This window comes from Phascolarctos cinereus, unplaced genomic scaffold (genome assembly GCF_003287225.1).
Source record: "Phascolarctos cinereus isolate Bilbo 61053 unplaced genomic scaffold, phaCin_HiC Scaffold_5;HRSCAF=322, whole genome shotgun sequence".
Lineage (NCBI taxonomy): Eukaryota > Metazoa > Chordata > Mammalia > Diprotodontia > Phascolarctidae > Phascolarctos > Phascolarctos cinereus.
In genome coordinates, this window is record NW_027555958.1 from 299,088,921 (window position 1) to 299,114,522 (window position 25,602).

Consider the following 25,602-nt stretch of genomic DNA (forward strand, 5'->3'; position numbering starts at 1 on the left):
TAACTTTTATTTGGACTTTTATTTTCTTCACAGAGCACAGGGCCCCCCTCTCCCTCCTCCCTTGTGCCTCTTCCTCTCCTCTAGGGGAACTTTCAGGTCCAGATGATACAGCCAGGTCCTTGTGTCTCTGGAGTTCTTGTAGCCCACCTTCCTCCTGCATCCACACCCAACACCCCCAGGATAGAGGTGGAGGGTTAGGAAACCAGGCGTCGGGGAGAGCTGTGATGGTCAAGGGGATTCTGGAAGAGTTGGATCAGAACTGTACATGCATTGAAAGCAGCACTCTTCCTCCCCTGACCACAAGGTGGTGGTTGCTGAGGGAGAGGGGAAGTTGGTTTAATTGCTGGGGGTCCGGGCTCTCACTGGTAGGGAGTTTCCCTTCTTGGCCCTGGGGGGGGGGTCTTCCCTTCCCCCCAGCCCGTCCCCTCATACCTATCCTTCTGGGATTTATCAACTCTGAGGTAGATTTTACAGAGGGAGTGTGGGTGGGAGGTGGGGATGGGGAGCAGTAAAGGGAGTTAGCTCTTTTTAAAGCAGATCTCAGTAGCCCGCCCTTGGCCAATTCTCAGGGTTGGGCTGGGTCCAGGTGCCCACCCTTGCCCACTCTCACCTGGGCACTGGGGAACAGTTTGGGCTGCCTACCAACCCACCCACTTTACAGGAATCCGGTCTGACACCCAGGAAGCAATGCCAATGCCCACGCCTGACCTGGCACCAGCCCTTTCTGGGTTCCCAGGGCACTTGTGGTAATGGGGTCTGGGCAACAGAAGAGGAGGATCTGCCCCACAATGTGAGGTGAAAGTTCCAGGAACTCGGTCAGGTAGACAGATGAGCCGCTGGAGCCAGCAAACTGACACAGATGGTACCCGTGTGGGGGTGGGGGTGGGGGAACCTGCCAACCTAGGCTGGAGCATCCAGGGAATCTTCCTAATGCAACCCCATCACTACTCTCTCTCTGTCTCTCTCTGTCTCTCTCTCTCTCTGTCTCTCTCTCTCTCTCTCTCTCTCTCTCTCTCTCTCTTTCTGTTACACACACACACACACACACACACACACACACACACACCCCAGGTGGATACTTAATTTGGGAAAGGGGGAAGAGGCCAGGGGGAGGTCAGGGCAGATCCATACTCTGCTCAGGCCCAGGAAGGCAGGCAAGTGTGGTAGGAAGGGCAGGGAATCCTCACTCCAGTCTCTAAAGTTAATCATCTAGTCCCTGTTGGGGGTGGGGGGGGTGGAGGGTTCTAGGAATGGTGTAGGGAGAGGTAGCTCTGGGATGGATGGATGGATGGACAAATGTGTCTGGAAGAGAGGGATGAGGGGGGTGGCTATATCTAGCATTTTCTCCCCTGGGAACCCCACTCCAGGAGACTCAGTGCATAGGGAAGAGTTGGCATCTGGCATCAATGCCTGGCAGGGCTGAGGACCTGGAATGGGAGGGGGCATGGAGGACCAAGATGGCGTGGGATGTGGCAGAGCTACAACGCATCACAGACACATCTCCAGGGTGGGGTGGGGCCTCCTGGAGTCCACAAATCCCCTTCCCTGCCCTTCCCCCCACTAGCCCAACGATACTGGAGACTTTACTGTATCCAACACAATTTGAGAACAGGAAGGAGGACAAAGACTCAGAGGAGGATGGACAGCCCTGACCCATCCCACCCCAGTCCCCCACTTCCCTCGGAAGGAGCCAGAGAGGAAGCATATGGGGCAGGGAGTGGATCTTGGCACCTCCTCCTGGAGAGAGCCAGAGCTAAATGGTGACTGGCAGAACAGCAGGGAGACAGCACACATGGCGAGACTCGTGGGTAGCTAGTGGAGGTGTCTGGGAGTAGCAGAGGAAAGGGAGGACAGACCCTGCGAGAATCATGCAGCATTCAAAGTAGAGGGGAATGGTGGTCTGGAGAGGTGGGAGAGAATGAATGGTCAAGGGGAGGAAAGGGGGAGTGCCCTATATCTTGCTGTTCTCCAGGTGCGAGTCAATGTGTTTGATGAGTGCATCGTCCGGGTACCCAACGGGAAATCCCAGCTGACAGAGAGGGCAACTTCGGATGTCTGAACCCACAGTCTCCATTAGCAACTGGAGGGAGAGGCAGAAAAAGGGGAGTCATTCCCGAGGCCTTTCCCTTGCACCACCCCCAACCATCATACTTTTCCCTCTTTCTCCCTATTCCTTACTCCTGGTTCCCACCCCAGCCCTTAACTTACACATCCATATACTAAAACATAAACTTCATGATATATAAATATGTAAATATTTGTATGTAATATAATGCATATGTTGTAATGTGAATATACACATATAAATATATTTCTATAAATATATAACATTTTGTAGAAAAATATAAAATGTTTATAGAAACATTAAATATTAAGAGATAAAAATAAAATATATATAAAATATAAGCTTTCTTTTTGTTGCTTTGTATCCCGTGCCTAGAACACAGGAGGTACTTTAATACATGCCTTTTGATCAATTCGAGTCATAAAGAGCCCGGGGATCAGTTCTCTCCTTCTCCCCAATCTCTAGCCCTGTCAGCTGACCCTCCACTGTCCTCCTCTCAGTCTTCATCCTTCTTGGTTTAGTTGCCATTTTCTACACTGTTAACTCCTTCCTTCTAGCCACTCTCTCCTCCCTTGGCTTCCATGATATTCCTCTCCACCAGTTCTCTTGACTAAGACATCTTAAGCCTCCAGTAGAATGTAAACTCCTTGAGGGCAGGGATGATTCATTTCTGTCTTTTACTCTCAGTCTCCTGACATCCCCCTCAGTCTCTTTCCATGTTCTCCTACACCTGCCCCATAAGGGTGTCTCTATCCTCAGCTTCCTCTTGTCTCTGCACACTCTCCATGACTGTATTTTCTTCCATGGCTTCAATTATCATCTCTATGCAGATGACACAAATCTATTATTCCAACCCCAATCTCTCTCCTGATACCCAATTTTGAATGCCCCAGGCTAGACGTCTCTACTAGGATGTCCCGTAGACATTTTACACCCAGCAAGTCCAAAACTGAACTTCATGTCCCAGCTAAAATCCCACCTTGCACAGGAAGCCTTTCCCGATCTCCCACTGTTGATTATTTTCAATTTATTATAAATGATATTATATTATATATTCTATAATTACATATTATATCATATATCTTGTTCACATGTTGTCTCCTTCCATTAGATTGTGATCTCCTTGAGGGCAAGAATTTCCTTTTACTTCTCTTTGTATCCTCAACGACTAAACACACTTCCTTCCTTAATAAGTGCTTATTGTGTTTATAATAAGTGTTTATTGACTCATTAATCTTCTCTCCCCACCTCCCCATTCCCCTAAAAAACTGCTCTTCATCCTAGTTCCCCTATTTCCACTGAAGGCATCATCCCGCCTCCAATACTTCCTAGCTATGTGACCCTGGGCAAGTCACTTAACTTCTGTTTGTTTTCATTTTCTCAACTGTAAAATGAGGATAACAATAGCACCCACCCCCCAGAATTATCATGAAGACAAAACGAGATATTTGCAAAGCTCTTAGCAGACAGTAGGCACTTAACAAATGCTTATTTCCTTCCTTCTACCAAGGCCCAACTCAGGTGCCACCTTTTCCATAAAGCCTACCCTGATTCCTCTTCAGCTGAAAGCCATCACACTCCCTCTGCAAATTCTTCATGTTTGGTCTGGATTTTTCCTTTGCTGCTATTACCTGTATTCTACTTATTTATGAATGAGTTATATGCTGTTCCCCAGCCCTGATACACTTTAGGTCCTCGAAGGCAGGGGCTGTAGCATTTTTCATCTTTGTTCTTTAAAGTACCTAGCACAGTGCCTGGCACACATCTCGCATTCAAATATTTGTTGTCAAAAATGCCTTGAATTGGGTATGTAGATGGATTATAAGAAGTGTGAGCTCCCCAGAAAGGTTTGAGAATCTCAGACCTGTCTGAGTCCTGGGGACTTGAGGGCAGGGGGCACTCTGCCACCCCCTGCCACTAACCTGTGACTACTCTCTCCCCATCCACCCGGAGCCCACATGGCAGCCCCAGGCCCTCACTCACATTAATGGATGGCCAGGACTGGGCATGTTCCGCGTGGGTGTAGGCAGCAGTGGGTGTCTCAGGGATGGGGAAGCCAGCACAGAAAGAGGCACATCGGATGGTGCCTGACTCTGGGCTGGGGGGGCTAGGCACAGCCCACTCTTCTTCTTCTGAAGACTGCTTCTCAAACCGAAGCCGGATGCCTTCAAAGGTGCTTCGGGGGCTGAGAGGCCTGCTGGGGCTGTAGAGCTCCCCACCATAGGGTCGAGGCTTGGGCAGCGTTGAGGCCTCAGCCTGAAGCCAGGGGACAGCTCCCGCATAGCCCGCCCCATCGGCCATCTCTGAGTAGCTGCGGCGCCCCTGGAAGCCAGCCTTCACGTGGTGACTGGGTGGCTTGGCGTAGGCCAGCTCCACCAGAGTCCTCTCCCCTGGTGGGGGCCGAGGCTGGGAGCTGGGCAGGGGGGGTGCACAGGAGAGCGGCGCTGCGGGGTAGGAGACTGGCATGGCGGTGGGGGTGGCAGGGGCACAGGGGAGCGGCGCTGGTGGGCAGGTGATGGACAGGATGGTGAGGCAGGGGAGCGGTGCTGTTGGGGTGAATGGCACGGTGGAACAGGGGGTACAGGGGAGCGACGCTGGGGAACCGGGGACTGACTCTGAGGCCCGGGCGGGGGAGCCCGGGCTGGTGGGGATGGCGAAGGGCACTGTGAAGATGGGGAGTGGCGCTGGGAAAGAGGGGAATGTCTTTGGCCTGGAAGGGAAAACAGGATGGAATGGGAGCATAAGGAGAAAGTCAAACCTCAGGAAAGCTTTGTTTTTACAATGAGACAGCTTTCCCACCCTTGGGGAATGAAAGGACCCCAGCATGCAAGGAAAGTATTTAAAGGAGGTAGATGGTGCCGGATGGTTGCCATGCCCCCTCAGAATCTAGCAGAGACTCTCCTCCTGTCCCTTTCTTCGCCCCCCCACCCCGCCCCATCCTCACCCAGGCCCTGCTCACCGCTCCTCTGGACTTGTTCTTGCAGCAATGTCCTCAGAATTCTCCCCTGAAGGGAACTTAGCTCCCGCAGTCGGCCCAGCTCCTCTGTCAGTTCTGTGTAGGCCAGAGCCAAGTTAACCCTATGGAACATGCAGAAATGAGGGACATAGCCCTGCCAAGGCCTTGCAGATGTGACCTATGATCATAGGATGATTAGGATTTAGAGTTGGGGGGGTACAGCTGTAATTCAGAAAGAGCAGACAAAGCTCTGACCCTGGCCTCAACGTGGGGGTAGGCAGGTACATCCTCCCCGTGGTGGTCTAGAGACCTCTTTGTTACCACTCTGAATCTCTGGTTGGCCACCGCCCCCATGAGGGGCACCAAGAGAGCAGACACATACCCTGCAACCTTAATCGGACTAGCCTGTACCCTGCTCATGATCCCCCATCAGACTCCCCACTTCCTCCTAGGGCGCCAACATCTGCCCTAGTTGAAAAAATTCCCAGGCACACCTTGGCTAGAAGGGATCATGCACAAAAGACCACTTAGTCCAGCTCCCTCCTTTTACCAATGAGAAAACTGAAGCTCAGAGATGGGAAATGACATTTAATACATCACACTTAAGCAGAGGAGCAAGTATAGGAACGTGGAAGAATGATGGTCATCCCTAACAGACAAATGGTTAAAGAACAGTTTTCAGAGGAAGCAATCCAAGCTATATACAATCATATGAAAAAAAATGTTCTAAATCACTAATAATTAGAGAAATGCATATTTAAGCAAATTTGAGGTGCCACCTCATACCTATCAGAGTAACAAGGTTGACAAAAGAGGAAACTTATAAATGCTAGAGAGGCCGTAGAAAAACAGACACCCTGGTGCACTGTCGGTAGACCTGTGAATTGCCTCAGCCATTCTGCAAAGCAATTTGGAACCCTGCCCAGAATGTTACCAAACTGTGTACATGCCCTTTGAACCTGCTATGCTTCCATTAAGTCTATACCTCAAAGAAGTCATAGAAAGAGGAAATGGATCTATATGTACAAAAACATTTATAGCTGTTCTTTTCATAGTAGCCAAAAACTGGTAACTAAAGGTGTGTCCTCCTATTGAGAAATGACTAAAAAAAAAATCAACACGGCACATGAATGAATGGAATGTTATTGCACCATAAGAAAGAATGAAATGGACAGCTTCAGAGGAGATTGGAAAGATCTCTATGAACTGATGGAGAAGAACATGAGAAAAATGAGGAGAACAATTTTATACCATGACAATAACATTATAGAGAAAAGCAAATCTGAAAGACTTTAGAACTCTGACCAACACAATGATCAACCATGAGTCCAAAAGAATGCAGATGAAACATGACACACCTCCCAGTGAGGTGATGGACTTACAATGCAGAGAAACATTTTCCGAGATAGCTAATGTGGGAGGTTTGGGGTTTTTTTTTTCCCCCAGACCATATAGCTAGGTATTGAGGGTTTTCTTTTTAAATTTAACTGAGGTGGGAGAATAGATAATTTTTTAAAATACTTCATTGAAAATAAAAATAATAAACTAAAAAATTATGGAGAGAGAGGCCAGTTGAGGGAGATGAAGCCTTTTTGGAACCTGAGGGATGTGAATTTTTTTACCCAGTATACAAACATAGTTCAGCCCTTATGGGAAGACTGGGAATGCAGGATGGGGGACTGCTGGGAGGGAGAATTAGGAGAAAGAGAGAACCAAAGAGCCTTGTGAGGTTTTAGAAAAAATCCTGGCACAAACTAGAGGTGTTCTCAGATAGGGCCAAAATGTTCTAGAGGCCAAGAGAATCATTTAACAAATAACAGCTTCCATTTCTACAGTTCTTCTCAAGGTTTACATATCACTTTCCTTACAAGCAGTGTAAATATTCTTATTTCCATTTTATAGATGGAGAAACTGAGGCTCAGAGAGAGTAAAATGACTTAGGATCACACCAATATGTCAAGAATCTGATTTCCCACCCCCCCCATGACAGCAGTGTCATTGATTAAATGACATTCCTGGTCACACAGCTCATATCTGAGACAGAATTTGAATCTAAGTCATCCTGATTCTAAGACCAGTCCTCTACCCAGTGTACCATACTATCTCTGAACCAGAATCATACATCTCATAAGAAATATCTGAGCCAAGACTTGAGTGCAAATTTTCAATGGATTAGGGCACTCAATCTGGGTTCAAATCCTACCTCAGACACTTACTATACTGGGTGACCTTATGCATGTCACTTAAACTCTCTGGGCCTCAGTTTCCTCAACTACAAAATGAAGGTGTGAGACCCAAAGGCCTCTAAGGTACCTTCTGTCTTCAATCTATGATCCCATGTAAAGTGTGATTTCCACTGCAGAACATTGTCTCTGAATGACTACAAACTCAGCCTGGGGAACTGTTGCTAAGTAAGAATAAAAGAGTTTGGGCACCACCCAGTCTTTGCTGGACAGAACCATCCATATTCATTTCTAATGCCCTCACCCTGGTATATTCTTTGTGAATTTGCTTTGCTTTGCGAATAAACTCTAGAGGAGAAAACAAAACAAACATATTATCTCAAGTGTACAGGGGTAAGAGGCACTGTGTGGGGGAGGGGGCAGGGGGGCAGCACATAGTGAGTGGATAGACCACTGCACTGCAGCCAAGAAGACCTGTATTGGCACTTGTTCACTGCGTGATTCTGGACTTCCCTGACTCTCAGTTTCCTCATCTATAAAATGGGTCTGATAATAACTATCACATTTGGCTCACCAGGCTGTTGCGAGGACAAAATGAGATCATATATGTAAAGTGATTTATGAACTCTAAGATTAGAGCCCCTTGAACTATTTTCAAGCAACAGTTGGGGGGTGCGGGGACAGTGGAGGGGAAGTGAATGAGGTTAGGGCTTCAGAGGGCAGGAAAAGCCAGGCTACCAGAGACAAAGAATGACTGAGCTGCTCACTTGTTTGAAAACCAAGCTGGGTTGGTGGAGGAGCCTGGGGGTGGTTAGGGACAACACCCCCTCTCACAGCAGCATTATTTTTAACTCATTCAATTCATTTTCTTGCAGGGGAAGGGGAAACCGGGGACTGGGCCCCCAAAGGAAACGAGCCCTGTCCCCAGGGAATTCTGTTGCAAGAAAGAGTCTACCCAAGTGCTTCCTGGTCCAAGGCAGTATACAGAGTATTGTAAAGAAGACTGGGCTTCTTTCAGAAGACTCTGCTTCCAATCTTGTCTCCACTATCTATAACCTCTGTGACCTTAGGCAAATCACTCAATTTCTCCTTTCCCCTACTGGTTAAAAAATTAAGGAGGTATATATTCTGCATATATATTCTGCGATTGATATCCTATTGCTTGCTTTTCTCAATAGGTGAGGGAGGGGCAAAGAGAAAGAGAATTTGGAACTCAAAAAAAAATTTTTAAATGAATAAATAAATAAAAATTAAGGGGAAAAAATGAAGGCGATAAATTAGATGAACTCAAAGACCCCTTACAATTCTCATCCTATGATCTCTTGTAGTATGAAGGGTAGGCACAGGTGGAAAAGATGAGGCCCGGGGTGAAAGGGGCGGCAAACAGGAGGGAGAGAGTCCTCCCTCTTTGCCTCTGTACCCTCCAGGCCCACTTCCTCCCCTGAGCACTCTCAGGACATGATTTGGACTCTTGTTTCAGCATCTCAGTCTGATATCCTGAGTACCTGCCTTGTCTCCCAAGTCAGACTGGAACCTCCACAGGGTAGAGACTGTTACTCTTCCCTGCCCCAGAGCTCAGCACAGCTCTGCCCACAGGGGACACTCTGTCCAAGGTGTTGATTGATTCATCCACCAGCCCTAAAGATGTAGCTGAGGTATAGCATTAAAAAAAAAAAAAAAAGGCCTGGCCTCCTGGAAGTCAGGACCCTCAAACCCAATTCTAACTCTTTTTGTAAACTCTGTCATTTAGTTAGTTGATAAACATGTATTAAGTCCTTGCTATGTGCCAGGCATTGTGCTAAGCACTGGGATACAAAAAAGGTCAAAGATGTTCTTGCTTTCAAGGAGTTCACAATGAGCCTCAGTTTCCTCTTCTACAAAATAAAGGGATTGGACTACATTATCTCTCATGTCCATTCTACAGTCCATACCTTCTATGGTCCTCTCTGCCTCTATCCTATCTGCCTAGATTTCAGGTGACAGATACAGGTCGGTGCCTTCACACCCACTCCTCACCCCAGGGTCTTGGCAATCTCCCAATGTACCCCTGTTTCTTCACCTGACAGTCTAGATTCCCTGGTTCCTGTCACCTCTCCCTTCCTCTCTATTCCCTCCTAACACCACTTCTGCCATCATCAGCCTAGCTCCTGCCAGTCACAATACTACCTAACAGTGGGGTTGAGGGGTGTCACCCCTTCTGGGTCAGACAGGATGGGGGAAGGGAGAAAGGAAAAGATGAAGCTAGAATTCCTGGCTGGGGTGAAACATGCAGTGGAAAATGGATTGAGAGAAAGAAGCTTTAAAAGGGTGGGGGGGGGAGGGAAGAGACAGCCCTCCTCTAGAGCCTACCAGATATTCCTGGAGATGCCAAGCCAGTGGGGGCTGACCTGAGACTAAGGCCATTGCTGTTCTCTGTCCACAGTGCTGGTGTCCATAGGCCTTCCCCAAACAGGTCCTCCCATAAACACCCCTACTCCTCCAAATACACACCTTTTCCGTGCTCAAGACTACCTCCCCAAAAGGAGACTCCTAAGGGTAGGTTCTGGATCTCTTCCCCACTACCCTCCCCATTCTATACTCCTAGATGCTCAACAAAGCCAGGTTGGGAGAGCACATTGTGCCCACTGGGAGAAGCCCAGAAGCAATATGACTCACGTTGGAAACATTGCAAATTCAGTGGAAAAAAAAACAAAAAACAAAACCAAAACTCACAAACACACAGAAAGATGTACACAAACACACACCATTTCCTGAGGTTCTGGCCTACACTTGAGTGGTGTTTTTCCTTCCCCCTCATCAAAGTTATCTATCTCCTTAAATTTCTTTCTATGCTCTTTTCAATCCTCTCATGCTTTAATCTCATTTTCTCTAGAACCACAGTTACATGTGGTTCTGAAATACATGACTCCTTCTGAAATACAAGCTCCCCAAGGGCAGGGATGGCCATTTTTCATCTGTGCATTCCCAGTGCCATGTACATAGTATGTATTTAATAAGTGTTTATTAAATTAAATTGGGAAATAAAAGGGCAGAAATGATCCCAGGATCATGGATTTAGAACTGGGAAGGACCTTAGAAGACATCTACACCAGACCCCTAATTTTATAGATAACGAAACTGATGATGGTAAAGTGAATTGCCCAAGGTCACACAGCTAATCAGTGAAAGAGTCAGGTTTAAACTCAAGGACCTCTGACTCCAAATTCACATTGCCTCTACCTGCTTATGTTTGGCCTAATAATGAAAATGATAATGATAAATAATAATTGTTGGTTTTGAGTCGTTTCACATGTTTCCAACTCTTTGTGACCCCATTTGGGGTTTTCTTGACAAAGACACATTGAGTGGTTTGCCATTTCCTTCTCCAGCTCATTTTACAAATGAAGAAACTGAGGCAAACAGGATTAAGTGACTTGCCCAGGATCACACAGCTAGTAAGTGTCTGAGGCCAGATCTGAACTCAGGTCCTTCTGACTTCAGACCCAGCACTTTATCCACTTCACCTCCTAACTGCTATTAATACTAATGATGAGGAGAAGGAGAAGGAGGAGGAGGAGGAGGAGGAGGAGGAGGAGGAGGATGAGGATGATGATGATGATGATGATATTAGCCACCTCTTGTAAAGCATGTCAAGAATTGAAAAGCACTTGATATAAGACAGGCACAATTATTATTCCCATTTTACAAGTGAAAGATTATACACATACAGCTGATGTCAAAGATATCACTCAAATAAAGGTTCTCCTCACTGTAAGGCCAGGGCTGTCCTAAGAATGGGTAACACCATCATTGCCCACACACTGCCCTTCTATATTCAGGAGGAACCCTGGAAGCAAAGAGCACTGGGCTGGTTCAGGGGAGAACAAGGAAATAAAGGAGAACAAGTAGAAGCTGGAAGAGGAAGGGGAGCATATGGATAGATGGATAAATGGATGGATGGATGGATGGGTGGGTGGATGGATAGATGGATGGGTGGGTGGATGGATAGATGGATGGGTGGGTGTATGGAAAGAACACCAGCGTAGAAAAACCTCAGGGGACTTTGCATCCACAGCACGTGTTTGCACACGTATGAGAGAGAGAAAAGAAAATGCCAAATAGACGGCTATGTGGAGGCCCACAGAGGTGGTTACTACCTCAAAGTCCACTTTGGTTAGTTTTGGTAGAAAAAGTTTTCAAGCACATGACTCCTGCAGATTAAATTTGTTGAGCCAACAGCTCTAAAAGACCCAGAAGCCAAAAGACAGGGTTGCTAAGGGGCTCCAAATACAGGTATCTGAGCAATTGAATGAATAAATGATTCATTCATTCATTGATTTAATCAATATTTCATCAAATCATAAAACTATAAATCTCAGCAATGGACAGGGCATCAAGAGGTGATATGGTCTAGTTCCCTGTTGGGACACAGGCAAAGGAGAACACGCTGAAATGGGAATCAGAAGATCTGACCAGTGGCATATCTGGTATTGATAGCTATGTGACCCTGGATAAACTGCTTCTAGAGGACTGTGGGCTTTAGAGCTGGAAGGAACCTCAGAGACTCCCAATGGATTCAGTTTCCTCTGCTTTAATATGAAACATATCATAAACATATGCATATATTATTATATACAGAGGAGGAACTGAAGCTCAAGGAAGGGGACATACCTTGTCCAAGTTCATACACTTATGAAGTGGCAGCGATGGACTAGAACCCAGGTCTCTTGACCTAGGTTCTAATGCCCTTTTATACACCAGGCTGCACCACTGAGCACTTAGCATCTGCACAGGAGTATATGCTAAGTCTTTTCACTATTATTAGAATTACAATTGGGATTAGAGTTGGGCCAGTCACACTCAGAATAAAGGTTAGAATTAGAACCAGGTTTAGGAGTAGGGATAAGGTCAGGAGAAGGACTAGTGTCAGAAGTAAGGTCAGGGTCAATAATTTGTAAAAGCAGCTAGGTGGTACAGTGTCCTGGCATCAGGAGGACCTGAGTTCAAGTCCAGCCTCAGACATTTACTAGCTGTATGACCCTGGGCAAGTCACTTAACCCCAATTGCCAAGGTCAAAATTAGGGTCAGGGTCAAGAATAGGATCAGGTTCAGCATTAGGGTCTGGGTCAGGGTCAAGAGTAAAGTAAGAGTCAAGTTCAAACTTAGAGTTGGGGCCAAGTGAAAGAACTGAAGTAAGTGACTCAATACCCACCTCTATAACCAGCCCCTCACCACAGCTGCCCTTGGGTCACCCCCACCCTGGGTATAGAGGAGCAACAGATCAAACTTTCCACTGCTGATGCAGCCACACCCACCCTTGCCCTTCCCACCCCTAGCCCCAGGGGAGTGGCCAGGTCACCCAGGCTGTGGAGCCAACTTTGAGGTTATAGGGCCAGGAGGAGGAGGAGAAAGGAGGAGGAGGAGGAGGAGGAGGAGGAGGAGGAGGAGGAGGTGGAGGAGGAAGTCGAAGCACAGCAACCAAATGATCTACCACTTCCTCCGGGGTGCTTCCCCCCTGCGCCTTCCCCACCTCCCACGTCCTTCCCCCTCCAACTCCAGCAGGTGGTTCCCAGAGTCTCAGGCTAAGGAGCAGCCTCTCCCTTTCTTCCAGCCAAATACAATTCTCAGCCCCCTCCCCTCCAGAAACCTTATCAGATATAGCCAAACTAGAAAATTTCATAGAGGACCCCTCAGGATCTGAGAGACTCGCCCAAAAACACCTAGGTTGAGGGAAGGAGAAAGAATCAGAAGGGGCCCTAAGGGGAGAAGGGGTAGAGGCATGTTTTGGCACAGCTAGTCATTAATCTACACAAATCAACTACTATTAAAAAATAAATTGCTTAGTCATTTGGTGTCAAGCATGAAGGGATCCCTCAGGGAGTTTTCCATCTGGGGAGATAGCGTTATGTCACATCTTTATCTTCATTTAGTAGTAGGGGAAGAGTTATAATGGCTAAGGTTCTAAAAGTCCCCAATTCACTGCCATGCAAACCGTAAGGCACGAGCTCAAACCCTCCAATATCCCCTACCCCCAATATGGTGAAGGTATGGGAAGGAGGAATGAAGGGGAAAAGACTTTGGACCCCAAATAGGAATTGTAAGGGCAGAGGGTAGGACACAGCAGAAATGAAGGGTGTCTGAGCTCAGTCCTGACCGGAGGCTACACTGTCCCTTGACCACTACCTGTGACAGAGCTTTCATCTTCTCTTATGGACTTCACACTTCTCCCCTGATAAACAACCACAGCCCATGCAGAGGCTTGTGGGTAAAGAGGGAGGGGGTGAAGCCATAAGATAAGCAGTGGGCAACAAAAGAGGAGACAGAGATCAAAACCCTGAGCTCCAACTACAGGGAAGGACAAAGGCAGTCAGTTCACATCAGCCTCCATTCCTAACCCTAAGGGCCCTTCTCACCCCATCCCCTGAGGGTTCTAAATCTGTTCTTCAGGGAGCAAAGGAGATAACAGAAGAAATCTTCCCTCCCATTTAGAAAGTGTCCTGTCCTTGGCCTGTAACTTTGGACTTTGCTCTATGGTTCCGTCTCCTGAGGTATCAAGTCTGAATTTGGGCTTCTAATCTCAGATGTGCTGAGTGACATTGAAAAGTCCACTCATCCTCCGAGGGTCTTGCTCTCAAAGACTATTGGCTTCTAAACTTGACCAAAAAAATATCGACATGGGAGATAACCTATACCTTAAATAACCCACTGCCTTTATACTCCAGACCCTACTATGAAAAAAAAAAAAAGGATGCATTCATTCTTGGGCTTCATTAATAGAAGCAGGTCTTGAGAAAAGGACAAGGTCCTTCTATTGTCCGCTGCCCAGGCCAGAGGGGGAAGTGAAGGAAACAAGCATCAATTAATGTACTACAACGTACTAGGTACTGTGGTAAGCACTTTATAAATATTATCTCATTTGATTGGGACCCATCTGGAGTGCTTGGTTCACTTCTGGGCCTCACAATTTAGAAGAGATATTGACAACAGGTGGAGCTGGCCAGGATGACAGCATGGGAACAAGCATTTATTAAACACCTACTGTGTGCCAGGCTACTGTGCTGAGCACTAAACAAATATTATCTCATTTTATCCTTATAACAACCCTGGGAGGTAAGTGTCTTTATTATTCCCATTTTACAGTTGAGGAAACTGAAGCAAACAGAGGTTAAATGGTTTGCTCAAGGTCACATAGTTGGGAAGTATCCGAGATTGGATTTGAACTCAGGTCTTTCTGACTCTAGGTCCAGCAGAATTTGTGATATTTAACTTAGAGTTGAGAGGACCTAAGGGGTTCACAATAGCTGATTTCCCATGTTTAAATGACTGTTGTGTGAAATAAACTTTTTGTGGTAGCAAAGAATTAGAAACAAAGTAGGTGTCCATTCATTGGGGATGTGCTAAGTCAATATGGCACCATAAGAAATGAGGAATATGAAGAATTCAGAAAACTACAGGACGGTATAGAAAATAATGTAGAATGAAGCAAGTAGAACAGAAAAATAATATACACAGTGATTAAAACAACATACGTGGAATAAACCAAAAATCCAAAATGAACTCTGTGTAATTCTGATGACCAAGTTTGTCACAGGCAAAGAGTTGATAAAATGTACCCTTCTCACCTCTTTGTAGAGGTGGGGGACTATGGTGTGAAACAGCATCCCTGGCTGACCTGCCTTTTTTTTTTCCTCTTTATTTTTTCATCTTTGTTCTAAAGGATGTCTTGATGGATAGAGGAGGTACCTGTTTGGAAATGAAGGTGATTCAAGAATAAAAGATGTCAATTTGATTAGGCATATTTGGGCTCCACAAAGGGAAAGTGTTTCTCATAATCAGAGCCCTCCAACAATGGAATGGAGAGTGAGACTGGCAGAGAGTGTAGAGGGGATTCCCGCATAGACTGGCAGGCTGAATTTGATGACCTGGAGGTATCTTCCATCTCTGAGGTTGGGTTCTAGACTGGTGGATTAAATGTGCCTGAAGAAGGGAGCTGGGAGGTGAAGAGTGGGGAGGAAAAGGGCTCAGGGTCAGGCCTGGGCCTGAGTCATAAGTCCCCAAGTGATGAGAATGGGTAAGGTCAGTAAAGAGAGATGAGGACATGGGGAAGGGGTGCATTACCTAAAGGAGCTGAGTTCATAAGAGCTGGGTTTATAAGAAAAGAAAACTACCTGGGGTAGTGAAGAGTCAACAAGACTTCCTCTCAGGGTTAATTAATTCTTGTCATCCTGAGGCTGCCCACACCTTTCAGGGCCCAGAGAGCTGTCAGGGCAAATAGGGCATGCATGCACAGGGTTAGCTTGAACACAGTGCTCTCTCCACTGTACCAAAGAGAAGTGGAGGGGCAGAGAGGGAGTGGAAAATGGAAAACCGTTTTGAGGGAAGGAGGGAGACTGGCTAGAGTTGAGGAGGGGGAAACAGGCCCAAACAAGGAATGGTCTTCGTGGCTCAGGAGTCTCTCTCTGTCCCCACTGAGCCCAGCAAAGCAGAAAAGCAGTTAGATATAAAGAAGTCAGTGACAGTCATCTAAGACACTAGGACAGGCAAGTATGTGGTTCCTGTGCAGGTGGGGAAGAGGCTAGGAGACTGAAGGAGAGATGCCCTTCCTCTATCGCAATTCCCCTCCTCTTTCATATGAGGGAACTGAGGTGCAGAGAAGAAAGTGATTTGCCCAAGGTCCCACTGGACATTAACCACATAGCCACTCTTTTTTCTTTCTTTCTTTCTTTTTTTTGGAGGCAGTGACTTGCCCAGGGTCACACAGCTAATAAGTGTCTAGGGTCACATTTGAATTCAGGTCCTTCTGACTCTAGAGCCAGTACTCTATCCACTGTACCACCTCGCTGTCCTCCCACAAAGCCCACTCTTCACTTCTGACCTTGTGGTTTTTCTTACACCATCACAATGCCTGGTGCTTTTCCTTAGGGACCTTCCAGTCCAGGCGTTGGAAACCAGAACCTCAAGCCATTAAATCTATATGTGGGGCTCTTATAGCTAAAATAAGTTACCCCAATAGTCCCCCTATGCTGTTGGCTCATTAACATGCAAACACTGACAACAGTGACTGGGGAATAAGGTTCAGATCTAAAGCTTAAGCGGCCCAGGACCAACTACAGGGCCCTGACTGGGGCCCTCTCTCCTTCCTTAGTCTTTGCTATAGTCAGCAAAATCGTAAGGAAAAGGAAATGGGCATAAATATGAAAAACATCCGAGGGACCCCTACCCCCACCCTATCCCAACCAGGCTCTTTGCTTAATTCATATCCTACAATTCTGAGCTGGAAGGGAATTTAGGCCCAGAGAGGAGGAATGACTTGCCACACAAATCACTAGTAAGTAAAAGAGCAAGGATTCACACTAAGGTTTTCTAACTACGAATGGGTGTTTTTCAATCTTCACCATACTCAGCTGCCTCACAAAAAACAATCTAAGCATCAGTTGTCCTTCCCAGAAACCATCTTTGGCAATAAAAGACTCGGCAAGTTGATTGGCAACCCTAGTGTTCATCCTTAATCAGCAGCATCCTGGCATAGACTTACTAGTAGCCATACTTTCCTCCTCCTCCTCCTCCTCTTCCTCTTCCTCCTCTTCCTCTTCCCTCTCCTCCCCCTTCTCCTTTCCTCCTTCTCCCCATCTGCCTCCTTCCCTTCCTCCTCTTCCTCCTCCTCCTCCTCTCCTTCTTCCTCGTTCTTCCCCTTCTCCTTCTCCTCCCTTCTCCTCCTTCCCTTTCTCCCCCTCTTCCTCTCTTCCTCCTCTTCCTCCTCCTCCTCTTCCTCTTCCCCCTCCTATCCTTTTCCTTTTCCTCCTTCTCCCCATCTGCCTCCTTCCCTTCCTCCTCTCTTCTTCCTCTCCCTCCTCTTCCCTTCCTCCTCTTCCTCCTTCTCTGCCTCTCCCTTTTCTCCCTCCTTCCCCTTCTCCTCCCTTCCCCTCCTTCCCTTCCTCTCCCTCCTCCTCTCTTCCTCCTTTTCCTCCTCCTCCTCCTCTTCCTCTTCCTCCTCTCCCTCTTCCCCCTCCTCCCCCCTCTCTTTATTCTCTCTTCCTTCCTTCCCTTCCTCCCCCCTTCTTCCTCCTCCTCCCCTCCTCCTCCCCTCCTCCTCCTCTCTTCCTCCTCTTCCTCCTCTTCCTTCTTTTCCCTTCCCTTCCTTCCATTCCTCTTCCTCCTCTTCCCTCAGCTCCCTCAGGTCCCACACAACCCCAAGCTCCTCCTCTCTTCCTAGGGGTACTATCAGCTAATCAGATAAACTTCTTTGAGCATCATAGAAAAAGATCGGGTAGGAGCTGAGCTCCTCAGGGCCCTCACTCTAGTTCCTAGACACACCACACACATGCATTATAAGTGCTTTCTAGAAACAAAACATAATTATTATTTTGACTTCCCATCATATTGGATTAACTTAGAGGATTATAAGATATCAGAATTAGGAGGGAGTTGGGACCACATAAAGTCATAGCTAAAGGGACCTTAGAATATAGACCACAGCATGACACAGCATGTCAGCACTGAGAAAGACCTCTAAAAACAAAACATCAGGACTGTAAGGGACTATAGCATATAGAGCACCGAATGCCAAAGCAGGAAGGGGCAGTAGAGGTCATCTAGTCTAACCCCCATATTCTGCAGTTGAGGAAACTGAGGCCCTGAAAGAGGAGATGACTGGCCCAAGGTCACACAATAAGTTTGGTTAGTTAATTGAATTAGCTAAGCTAGACCAGGAAATCAGGTCTTCTAATTTAGGGATGACCTTATCCAACTTCTAAGGCCCAGAGAGGAGGAATGACCTGCCCAAGGTCACATCGCCAGTAAGTAAAAGAGCAATGATTCAAACTCAGGTTTTCTAACTATGAATGGGTGTTTTTCAGTCATACACATATAGATTGAAAGAGAAAGGTCACATTAACCTTGCTACATATACTTATGGTATTAAAAGTATACATACATATCTATATGTATGGATATATATAAAACATATGTAACAGCTGTTTCAAAAATTCTATTCCAGAATGATATTTTTCAAAAGCATTTCTTCTTCAAAAGCCTTTCCTGATCTGACCTCTGCCTATCCAGTTAAAGATTGAATTTTCTCTCTCACAGACACATTCATATAAGTAGGCACTAGATATCTGTCAGCTTCCCATCTAGCTAGGCTACTCTGAGTGCTGAGATCTCTGCACCCTTATTGATCTCTGACCTCACTCCTCAAGGTGGGCTTGAAGAAGGTGAATTAATGGACCAGCATTCAGCATCTCAGTGACAGAGCCAAGATGGGCTCCCAAGACCCTCAGATTCCTCCACTGGATTCCAGCCCTCAGCACTAGACTGAGTGCTCCTACAGAGCAGAAGGATGGGGGACAAGGAGCAGGCTCTTCACAGCTATAACCCCATATGCCAATTCTTTCTAGAACCATCTTTCTACTTTATCCCCAAGGCAACTGCATAGACTTCAATGACAGAGCAGACAAGGGCTCTTAGAACAAAACATCAGAGCTGAAAAGACTCTTAGAAAAGTCATCTAATCTAACTCCTTCATTGTACAGATGAGGAAACTGAGGCTGAGAGAGGGGAATGATTGGCCCAGGGTCGCTGAGTAAGTTGACAACACCCTGTTGGGACAAAGGCCACATTACTTGGATAGAAACTGGAAGTGTGTGTGTGTGTGTGTGTGTGTGTGTGTAAGGAAGAGTTCTTCTAAAACTGCTTCTGAGTATTAAGGCCCTTACCCCAATCCTTGAGAAGGGTTTCATTATCCTGTGCAATGTGTGTGTGTGTGTGTGTGTGTGTGTGTCTGTCTGTCTGTCTGTCTGTCTGTCTGTGTGTATGGGGAATCCCAGATCAGTCTAGGACCCATTCTGTGTAGGGAAAAAGGCACCTCTGGATATCCAGGAGGGAGTCTGCTGATAAACAGAACTTGTCCAAAGCCTTGGCATGGTGTGTGATGTGGGCCAAGTTCCTAATTCTCTCTCTGCCTCAAATCTGCCTAAAAAAATGAATCTATTGTCATCCATTTCACGTAGGGGTACAGGATTTGGAGTGAGTTTGAACATGAATGGTTCTGAGCTTTTCAGAAGGCTTAGGGCCTGGCTGTTGTTCACAGCCCACAGGGAGGCCAGTCCTTATCCTATAAACACATGTCTCCCCCCAGGGGCCCTGATACTACTACGCACCAAACCCTTCCTGCTCCTATCTTAGCCCTCATCTTGGTTTGATTCTTAACGTGTACCTTACGAACTGGAATTCTACCCCTACAATTGCTGTGTGATTCAAGGGGAGCTCCTGCCTTTTTCTGGGCCTCCCAGTTCTACACACCCATCCCCACCTAGAAAGTAGATCCTTCAAAGAAGCAGAGGAAAGAGAACTCTAAGAATGATCAAACCCGCCTGGCCCCCTCCCCTCTCTGCTTGCCGGGGAAGGAAGAAAGGATTGGCCTCACTCACCCTGGCGTGTATGAGAAATGGAGGGCAAGAGTAGCCCAACAGCATACAGCTCAGCAGCAGCAAAGCAACTGAATCCCACCGAGGAAACATGGCCCAATCCCACCCCCAGAGCAGCAGGGGGCTGGGCATGAAAGGAGAATTAGGGGAACTTCCCCAACCCTGAACTCCACCCCTGCTCTCACCTCCTTCCCACCCTACCATTGAGAAACCACAGAGGGAGAAAGAGCCACCCCAGGAAACCCAAACAGCTCCCTGGCAGCTGGGCACTGAGACAAAGGTGGGGTAGAGTTTAACCCTGTGGGGAGAGGCAGAGTGGGCATTGGAAAAAAGCATGGGACTTAGAGACTCAAGACAGACCTGGGTTTGAATCCCACCTCTGACTCAATGCTACCTGTGTGACACTGGGCAAGTCATTTCATTTTTCAGGCTTCATCTTCCTCAACTATAAAATATAGATACTACTACCTTTGTTACTTTCTAAAACCTACCTGTTAGAATTAAATGGTCGGGAGGGGGGGAGGGCAGTTAGGTGGTGCAGTGGATAGAGCACCAGCCCTGAATTCAGGAGGACCTGAGTTCAATTCCGGCCTCAGACATATACCACTTACTAGCTATGTGATCCTGGGCAAGTCACTTAACCCCCATTGCCCAACCAAAAAAAAAAAAAGAATTAAATGGGACCATGTGAATTTGTCTGAATACATTAAAATGATATATAGTTAATGGTGGGCAGCTAGGTGGCATCATAATGCACAGAGGGCTAGCCCTGGAATCAGGGAAGACCTGAGTTCAAATGCAGCCTAAAATACTAGCTGTGTGACCCTGAGCAAGTCACTTAACCTCAGTTTCCTCATCTGTTAAATAAGCTGGAAAAGGAAGTAGCAAACCACTTCAGTATCTTTGCTAAGAAAACCCAAATGGGGTCACAAAGAGTCTAACATGATTGAACAACAACAAAAAACAGCTGATGGAGGTGATGATGATGATGATGATGATGATGATGATGATGACAAAGTTGCATGGATAGAAAGAGTTGACTTCAGAGTCAGGATGACCTGCCCCTGACACATACTAGCTGTGTGACCCTGGACAATTCACCTAATCCCCCCTCCCTGTCCCAACCAGTTCTCTAAGACACTGAAAAGCAAGTGTCATCACCCTTGGTAAGAGACTCCTCATGGAAATTCTCTGTACCAATAAAATCATAGGGCCAGTCCCTGCCCCCATGTCATCATTATTATTATTATGGAATCAAAGATGGGAGTTCTGGTAGGTTCCCTGACAGGGAGTAAAAGGAAGGATGGGTAGGCTGGAAAACCATGAGACTTACTGGTCATCTCCGACTCTCTTCACCCATGCCATATCCCGCTCTGACTGGTTGGAAGCCAAATCCTAAAAGAGAGAAACAGTTGAAAAGTGAGAGACCTTACAGCAGAGTATGAGAACAATTTATACAAAATTAACCGCACTGAAAAAGCAAATAACTGAAAAACTTTAGACTCCTTAAGTCAATGCAATGACCAAGCAATTCCAAAGGACTCATGGCGAAACATCCTGCCTACCTCCTGACAGAGAGGTGCTGGACTCGGGGTACATATTGAGACATGCTTTTGGGGGGACATGGCCAATGTAGAAATTTCTTTTGCATACTCTAGTATGCATAATTATTACACGGGTTTTGTTTTTCTTTCTTTTTCAGTAGGGGATGGGATAGGGTAGGGGAGGTGGGAGAAAGAAAAGTTGGACTTTTCACTAATTGAAATATAAATTAAATTAAAAGTAAACCAAAAAAAGTGAGACCTCAGAACCAAACTCCACATCAGATTCCGTCTCTGGGACACCCCACTGCCTACCAAACTTCCTCTGGTGATGGGCATGACTGATGTAGGTGAAGGGCAGCTCTCCCTGGGTACTTCCAGGTGGCTTCCAAAGGCTCTTCCAAGTCTTCCCCTCCCTCAGCCTCCCCAGACCCCTGTAGCTTCATCTTGGATCCACCTCCCCCAGTCCTGGATCCCAAGAAGCTGGAAAAGAGGATTCAGATGCAGGATGAGACGAGGTGCCAAGGAGGCATACCTGAGCCCTGCTGTCCTGCAGCTGCTTCAGCTCTCCCTGTAGCCGCTCACACTCAGCCTGGAGCTGCTCTTCCCGGAGCTGGGCCCCCCTCGCCTCCCCTCTAGCTGCTTCCAAAGCCTCTTCCAGCTGCCTCCTCTCCAGTTCCCCAATACTGGGTGGGCTGGGCCAGCCTAAGGAAGGCTCTAGCACTTTAGGAGGCAGCAAGAGTCAAGAAAGAGAGCAGAAAGAGGAAGTCGAACGGCAGGTTCAAGGTCACTGTTAGCCGAGCCCTCGGGTTGTTTGCCCCCACCCCTCTCCCCCTTCACCAGCCTCTGGGATACGACATAAAGGGCAATAGGAGAGACCTTCCTCCGGCTGGATCTGCAGCCCAAGGTAGCCAAGTCGCACCACAAGAAGGGTAGCTAAGGAGGGCGCGAGGGGCTGGGACAGGTTAGGCAGCCTCTTTCCATAGTTTGCTAAATGACCTCGCCAAGGCCTGTATAACAGAATCTTCTGATTCTCAACCAGATCTTCACCTTCCGCTCCCCAACCCAAGGAACCGAAGGGCTGACATTACTGAGTCTAGGTGGGCAGTGCCCTCTGCTGGTCATCTTAAACATTACATGCTTGGGGTTCCTTAGTTTGGCCATAGAAAGAGCTAGACAGAATTCCTTGTGGACAGGAGCATATGTCTATGTGCTGGAGAAAGGGTATCATGGGATCAACGTGAGGTCCAGTCCTCAGGGGGATCTCACCATGGCTGAGGCCAGGTCCTCCCCGTAGTGCCAGGTAGTGGAGGTCAAGGTCAGGGTCAGCAGGAGCAGGAGCTGCCGGAGGGCTCAGGCTGGGAAAGGTGCTGTCCCCCCCTCCCTGCTGCTGACGAAGCTGCTGCTGCAGCCCACAGATCTGCCTCAGGTGTGTCTCCACCAAAGCCCGCTGCAGGGGAGAGGCAGGGGGAGGGGAGTGGGGGGAGTTCAGTTCTGAACCAGAGTTCCCTCATTCCCTCCCCCAGGGCTTCACTGGATTCACATCCCTGGCAGGGATCTGGGGAACCTGGACGCCACTTGCCTCCCAGCCTCCCAGTTTTGAACAAGCTCTCTGAGTAGCCAACCAGCCTGACTCCATAGCGTGCTCTCTTCTCCCTTCCCCCGAAGCATCAGTGATACCACTCCATCCCCAGCACACACTGAGGCAGAGTACATCAGGACACACAAACACCCACACTGAGATGCACAGCCAGCTGGCATCACAGCCACAGAAACCCCCACCCAGCCACCTACCCATACACACACAGAAAGGAATACATGGACCCAGGGTCACACACACACACACACACACACACACACACACACACACACCAGCCTCACCATCTCCCCCAGTTCGTTTTCCAGGTCATTTTTCTCTACGCACAGCTTCTCATATGCTTGTATCATCTCCCCAAGTTGTTCTTCCTGCTCCTTGCTCTTCTGGAGCTGATCAAGAACCGGGGGGAGGTGGGGAGGTGGGGAGGGAAGGGAGAGGAACAGGGAACGGCAGGGTCAGAGGCAGACAGAAACATCATTTACATTGCTTTTAGCTTCTTAAGATTTACAACGTGATTTCCTCACTAGGAAATACAGAAAGCATGGGAAGTAATGCTACTATTATCATGTCCCTTTGTCCAGACAAGGAAACTGAGGCTGAGCGATTACACTAGCTTCACACAGCTAGTAAGAGTGTAATTCAGGCAGTGCCATACCTAGGGATTGTTTCACCTTCAGTAAAGAAATGAGGGAGGAGGTCCACGGTTGTGGGATTAGGGGTGGGGGAGGCCTATTTGTTCAGTCCTAATTACAGCTAACAACCCTAATTCCAACACCACAGCACTGGTTTCTCAAGATCCTATTTTGTCATTTCTTGCACATCCTCCCCAGCCCTAAGCACCTTGCAAAGGGGCAGGGGCAAATGCAGCAGACTTCAGGCTTTGCAAAGGAGCAAGGATGATCACTTCTGATACCCACCCTGGGGCATAATGCAGAAGGGGAGATTGAGAAAGAACCACACAGGCAATGGTCCCCTGGGAAATGGGGCTCACCTCATGCTGGAACTGATTGAGTTGCTGCTGTAGACTGGACTTCTCCACCTCCAGGAGGGAGCCCTCCTTAATTTCATACAAGGAGAAATTGTGTTCATCTCCAAAGTCGCCAATCACTGGGTACTGCAGAAGGCAGGAAGGAGGGTTCTCAAAAGGGACAGTTTCCTGGGCACACTACCCATGCCTTACTCTGTTTTCCAGACCTCTGACCCATTGGTACCATCCCTGAGGGTCACCTCTCCTCTTTCTTCCAAAACGCCACAGCGGATCCCTTCTTTAGATTCCCAACTAAGCTACTCCCAAATCCCTCTCCTGCCTCTGGCATGCATCCTTCAGTGGACACCATTCTCAGGTGTCTCTCAGATGGTCCTGGCTTGATCCTTCTACCAGATTTCCCAACTCCACCACTAGCAGAACCCACCAAGAGGTATCCCCAGTGAAGATCTATGAACCAGATCTTTGTATTCTGGAGCCTAAACCTACCACTGGATGTCCTAAGGGACAGATTATTGATAACCCTTCTGGAGGAGCAGATGATCTGCTGATCTCTCCACACTATCCCATGAATAAAACACAACATTAGATCCCTCTTGGGAGACCCCTGAAAACCAATGGGACCAATAATCTGCTTCCTCCACCAGGGCCCTTAACAAGATCCCTCCCTGAAACAGTGGGGATGGAGGGAGGCCTGGATGGCCCCTGACCTTGATCTCATACACCTTGAGTCGGCGCCGTAGGGTGGCATTCTCCCGCTCCAGCCCCCCCAGCCGCTCCTTGATGTCCCCGTAGGCTGTGATGAGTGCGAAGTGGGAGGCAGAGCACATGTCACTGCCCAGCACAGGGCCCCCCGGCCCATTCAGCCACACCTCGCCGGACCCCAGCGCCTCCTGGGTCAAGATGCTGATGTCGTCCTCAAACATGGATTCCATGGCACTCAGGTGAGGGGCAGGGGCCCTGGTGGAGCCACCTGGGGGGGTGGGGGGGAAGGGGGAGCCAAGGTCTGCCAAGGGCGCCCAATATCAAAACCTCCCCCAGCCCAAGTGGGAATGTGGGTGGGTGTGTCTCTACCACATGGCTCATCCACATTCCTTGTGTCTCTGTTTTAATCCTTTTGGGACATGAGGGCAGGGGACTTCCCAGTTTCACTATGAAGGAGAGAGACCCTGGGCCAGAGGGAGAGCAAAGTCTAGATAAGGTCCAGCTAGACTGTGGGTGACTTCAGGTCGAAAGACCCCAACCCTAAAGACCCCATTCCTCCTTTGATGGGTTGGAGTGGGGGGAGGGGGAGGGAATCATTCTGTCCAACCCCTATAACTCTAAGGAAGCTGAAGCCAATCCTGGTCATTATGTACTACACTCCCATCCCCACCCCCAGGGCTACTAAAACCATCCCCCTTAAAGTCACCAGGGATCTCAGGCTTATCTCCCTTCCTGATGAGGAATAAGGAAACTGATGGCCACAGCAGGGAAGAGGTTCAGGAATCCCAGCCCTCACATCCTACTAGAGACCAATGATGCCAACACTTGGGGTCCTGGTGCCTCCACCTTACCTGACCCAATTCCCTTCTCATAGCTGCCCAGCAAGTCTCAAATACCTTGCAGCCATGCTCCTGATCCCAAGTTCGTCCTGCCCCCAGGACTCTTTCTCAAAGGATCAACAAGGGCCTCTTGGAGTATCAGCTCTCCTAAACTCCCAGCATCATATCCTCTCCAGCCTGTCCCTCCACCCTATTTCCTCCCAGAGGATTCCAGAGTTCAGGAAAAGGAAACACCCTCCCTTCCCCCCACCCCACTCTCTCCAAGCCCTCATTGGAAGCCTGGATGTGGTCATTATTCATGTTCTGCCTATGTCTAGGGCCCAGGGA

General features: G+C 47.9%; 1 protein-coding gene across 1 annotated transcript; it reads right to left on the reverse strand.

The window, feature by feature from the left end:
* On the reverse strand, positions 1 to 25,500 carry TBKBP1 (TBK1 binding protein 1). The gene is given in 11 exon segments (XM_020997578.2): positions 1 to 2,080; positions 4,049 to 4,473; positions 4,476 to 4,775; positions 5,025 to 5,143; positions 20,942 to 21,003; positions 21,685 to 21,872; positions 22,419 to 22,599; positions 23,031 to 23,135; positions 23,738 to 23,860; positions 24,442 to 24,704; positions 25,288 to 25,500. Coding segments are annotated over 10 exon segments (1,857 nt in total). The 5' UTR covers positions 24,667 to 24,704; positions 25,288 to 25,500; the 3' UTR covers positions 1 to 1,951.
* Positions 25,501 to 25,602: the final 102 nt, after the last annotated feature.